Source organism: Colobus angolensis, unplaced genomic scaffold (genome assembly GCF_000951035.1).
Source record: "Colobus angolensis palliatus isolate OR3802 unplaced genomic scaffold, Cang.pa_1.0 Scaffold316, whole genome shotgun sequence".
NCBI lineage: Eukaryota > Metazoa > Chordata > Mammalia > Primates > Cercopithecidae > Colobus > Colobus angolensis.
In genome coordinates, this window is record NW_012116444.1 from 2,227,052 (window position 1) to 2,230,879 (window position 3,828).

A 3,828-nucleotide genomic window follows, 5' to 3' on the forward strand; every position below is an offset into this window, starting at 1 on the left:
ATGGTTTCAGCTCTAACATTTTAGTCTTTAATCCATCTTCAATTAATTTTTGTGTAAGGTGTAAGGAAAGGATCCAGTTTCAGCTTTCTACTTATGGTAGCCAATTTTCCCAGCACCATTTATTAAATAGGGAATCCTTTCCCCATTTCGTGTTTTTGTCAGGTTTGTCAAAGATCAGATGGCTGTAGATGTGTGATATTATTTCTGAGGTCTGCTAGCACTTTGATCTTGGAATTCCCAGCTTCCAGAACCATGAGAAACAAATTTCCATTGTTTATAAGCTTTTAAATAAAGCAAAGCAAAGCAAAAACAACTTCCCCCCGTTCATGAGTGAATAGTGCCTGTAGATCCCTCCCTTCCCAACTAAGTACTCAACTCCCAATAGATTCCTTACTTCATCTCAGAGAGTTCCCTAGCAGACACCCTCTAGTCTATTGCATGGTAAGGGGATGGAGTCTATCTCTTGGGAGGCTGAGGTTTTCAAAAACCCACTGGGCCAGTTCATAGGGAAGAAGAGGTGAAAGGATACCCAGAGCTTGGGGTAGAGTAGAAGGAAAGGAGGACCCTAACAATATACTAGATGCCCACCATGTTTGTTTATGGACTTGCTGAGTTTGAGATGTCTTTTACCATCCAAAAAGATGTCAGTGGCCTGACTGAATGTATAAATTTAGAAGTACAATAGGCCCTTCATATCCATGGGTTTTGCATTTGAGGTTTCAACCAACCACAAATTGAAAATAACCAGAAAAAATAAAAAATAAAAAATAGCAGGCTGGGCACAGTGGCTCATCCTGTAATCCCAGCTCTTTAGGAGGCTAAGGCTGGAGGATCATTTGAGCCCAGTGGTTCAAGACCAGTCTGGGCAATATAGTGGAACCCCACCTTTACACAAATATTTTAAAAATTAGCCAGGCATAGTGGCAAGTACCGTAGCCCCAGCTACTCAGAAGGCTGAAGCAGGAAGACTGCTTGAGCACAGGAGTTTGAGGCTACAGTGAACTATGATGACACCACTGTACTCCAGCCTGGGTGACAGACTGAGACCTCATCGCAAAACAAACAAAACAACAATAAAAAACAAATAGCAAACGATATAGTGTAACTATTTATAATTATTACTTATAATACCTAACTATTGTATCAGGTATTATCAGTAATCTAGAGGTGACTTGAAGTATACAGGAGGATGTACATAGATTATATGCAAAGACTATGGCATTTTATATAAGGGATTTGAGCATCTCTGGATTGTGGTATTTGTGGGGGTCCTGAGATAAATCTCCTAATGATACCAAGGGACCACTGTAATTCACATGTAGAAGATACTGAAGCTTGCCTGGAGTCCTCTTGCCCAGAACCAATAACAGGGAATTGATCTATTACTAGAGTTTTTTTTTTTTTTTAGTTTTTTGGTTGCAAGTGGTTTCCTTTTGGACATCTCTTTGCAAAACCTGTAATTTATACATCATAAAACATATAACTGTTTCCAAGTTAATGCCATGCAATACGGTCCTAGTAATAATTCTTCAATACATTTGAAGTCTTTTGGTTTATAAGTAAATGCATTTTTAAAAATTTTTAATTTTTGTGGGTGCATAGTATATATATATATATATATACACACTATATATATGTATATATATAATATATATGGTACATGAGAAGATATTTTGACATGGGCATGCAATGATGCAATGCATAATAGTCACATCATGGAAAACGGGCTATCCATCCCCCCAAGCATTTATCCTTTGTGTTATAAACAATTCAGTTATACTCTTTTAGTTATTTTTAAATGTGCAATTAAATTATGATTGACTATAGTTACCCTGTTGTGCTATCAAATACTAGGTCTTATTCATTCTTTCTATTTGTATCCATTACCCATTCCCCACCTCCCTCCAAACCCCCCACTCCCCTTCCCAGCCTCTGGTAAGCTTCTACTCTCTATCTCCATGAGTTCAATTGTTTCGATTTTTAGATCCCACAAATATGTGAGAACATGTGATGTTTGTCTTTCTGTGCCTAATTTCACTTAACATAATGACCTCCGGTTCCATCCATGTTGATGCAAATGACAGGATCTCATTCTTTCTATGGCTGAACAGTACTCTATTGTGTATATTCACCACATTTTCCTTATCCATTCATCTATCGATGGAGACTTAGGTTGCTTGCAAATCTTGGCTCTTGTGAACAGTGCTGCAATAAACATGGGAGTGCAGGCATGTCTTCAATATACTCATGTCCTTTCTTTTGGGTATATACCCAGCAGTGGGATTGCTAGATCCTGTGGTAGCTCTATTTTTAGTTTTTTGAGGAATCTTTAAACTATTCTCGATAGTGGTTGTACTAATTTTACATTCCCACTAACAGTGTATGAAGGTTTCCTTTTCTCCACATCCCCTCCAGAATTTGTTATTGTCTGTCTTTTGAATAAAAGTCATTTTAATTGGGGTGAGATGATACCTCATTTAGTTTTGATTTGCATTTCTCTGATGATCAATGATGTTGAGCACCTTTTCATATGCCTGTTTGTCATTTGTATGTCTTCTTTTGAGAAATGTCTATTCAAGTCTTTTGCCCATTTATTTTAAAAATCAGATTTTTTTTTTCTTATAGTTGTTTGGGCCCTTCATATATTCTGGTTATTAATCCCTTGTCAGATTGGTAGTTTCTGAATATTTTCTCTCAATCTTTTCACTTTGTTGATTGCTTCCTTTGTTGTGTAGAAGCTTTTTAACTAGATGTGATCCCATTTGTCCATTTTTTCTTTGGTTGCCTATGCTCACAGGGTATTACTCAAGAAATTTTTGCTCAGACCAATGTCCTGGAGGCTTTCCCCAATGTTTTCTTGTAGCAAGTTCATAGTTTGAGGCCTTAAATTAACTCTTTAGTCCAGCTTGATGTGATTTTGCATAAGGTGAGATATGAGGGCCTAGTTTCATTCTTCTGCATAAATGAATATGCAGTTTTCCCAGCATCATTTATTGAAGAGACTGTCTTCCCCAATGTATGTTCTTGGTGCCTTTGCTGAAAATGAGTTCACTTAGGTGTGTGGATTTGTTTCTGGGTTCTCTATTCTGTTCCATTGGTCTATGTTTTAATGCCAGTACCATGCTATTTTGGTTACTATAGCTCTATAGTATAATTTGAAGTCAGGTAATGTGATTCCTGCAGTTTTGTGTTTTTTTTGCTTAGGATAGCTTTGACTATTCTGGGTCTTTTGTGGTTCCACATAAATTTTAGGATTGTTTTTTCTATTTCTGTGAAGAATGTCATTAGTATTTTAATAAGGATTGCATTGAATCTGTAGATTGCTTTGGGTAGTATGGACATTTTAACAATATTGATTCTTCAGTAAGTGTATTTTAATGCTACAGCATCTATAAGGATCAAGATAAAAGGCATTTCAGAAATATTTAAGACTGCTATTATTTAGCAATTAACAACATAGATAAAACAAATGTCACTAATGCATTAAGTCATATACAAACCCAATAAAATTGTAGTATTCTTTCAAATTCATTATCTCCTTCAGATGAAACAAAGCTTACTATGCCAAATTCCAGCTTAGGAAGGATTTGTCGCAAAATAAAAGTACATTGTCGATTCCAATGTGTTGGGTGTTTAGGTCGCCATTCCATCACTTTACTCTTCAGAGTCCTTTCGATCCTAAGGTAAGAATCCAAAGGTAATTTTATGACAAGTTATAACTCATTTAGTAAATGTAATAAGAGTTTTGTGACTTTTTTTTCTTTGAGATAAAGTCTCACTCTTGTCCCCCAGGCTAGAGTGCAATGGTGAGATCTTGGCTCACTGCAA

At 36.4% G+C, this 3,828-nt stretch overlaps 1 protein-coding gene and 1 long non-coding RNA gene across 3 annotated transcripts in view; one reads left to right on the forward strand and one right to left on the reverse strand.

Annotated features, from left to right (window-relative positions):
• The window catches only part of LOC105518293, a 73,274-nt gene that overhangs the window by 63,610 nt on the left and 5,836 nt on the right, over window positions 1–3,828 (forward strand). The window lies entirely within an intron of this gene.
• The window catches only part of CC2D2B (coiled-coil and C2 domain containing 2B), a 34,151-nt gene that overhangs the window by 3,213 nt on the left and 27,110 nt on the right, over window positions 1–3,828 (reverse strand). The window contains exon 11 of one of the 2 annotated variants that reach the window (XM_011951229.1): window positions 3,501–3,678. The exons of the other annotated variant lie outside the window; for it this stretch is intronic. Within the exon in view, the coding sequence (XP_011806619.1) occupies window positions 3,501–3,678 (178 nt within the window). The remainder of the gene's footprint in view (window positions 1–3,500; window positions 3,679–3,828) is intronic. 2 annotated transcript variants of the gene reach the window in all.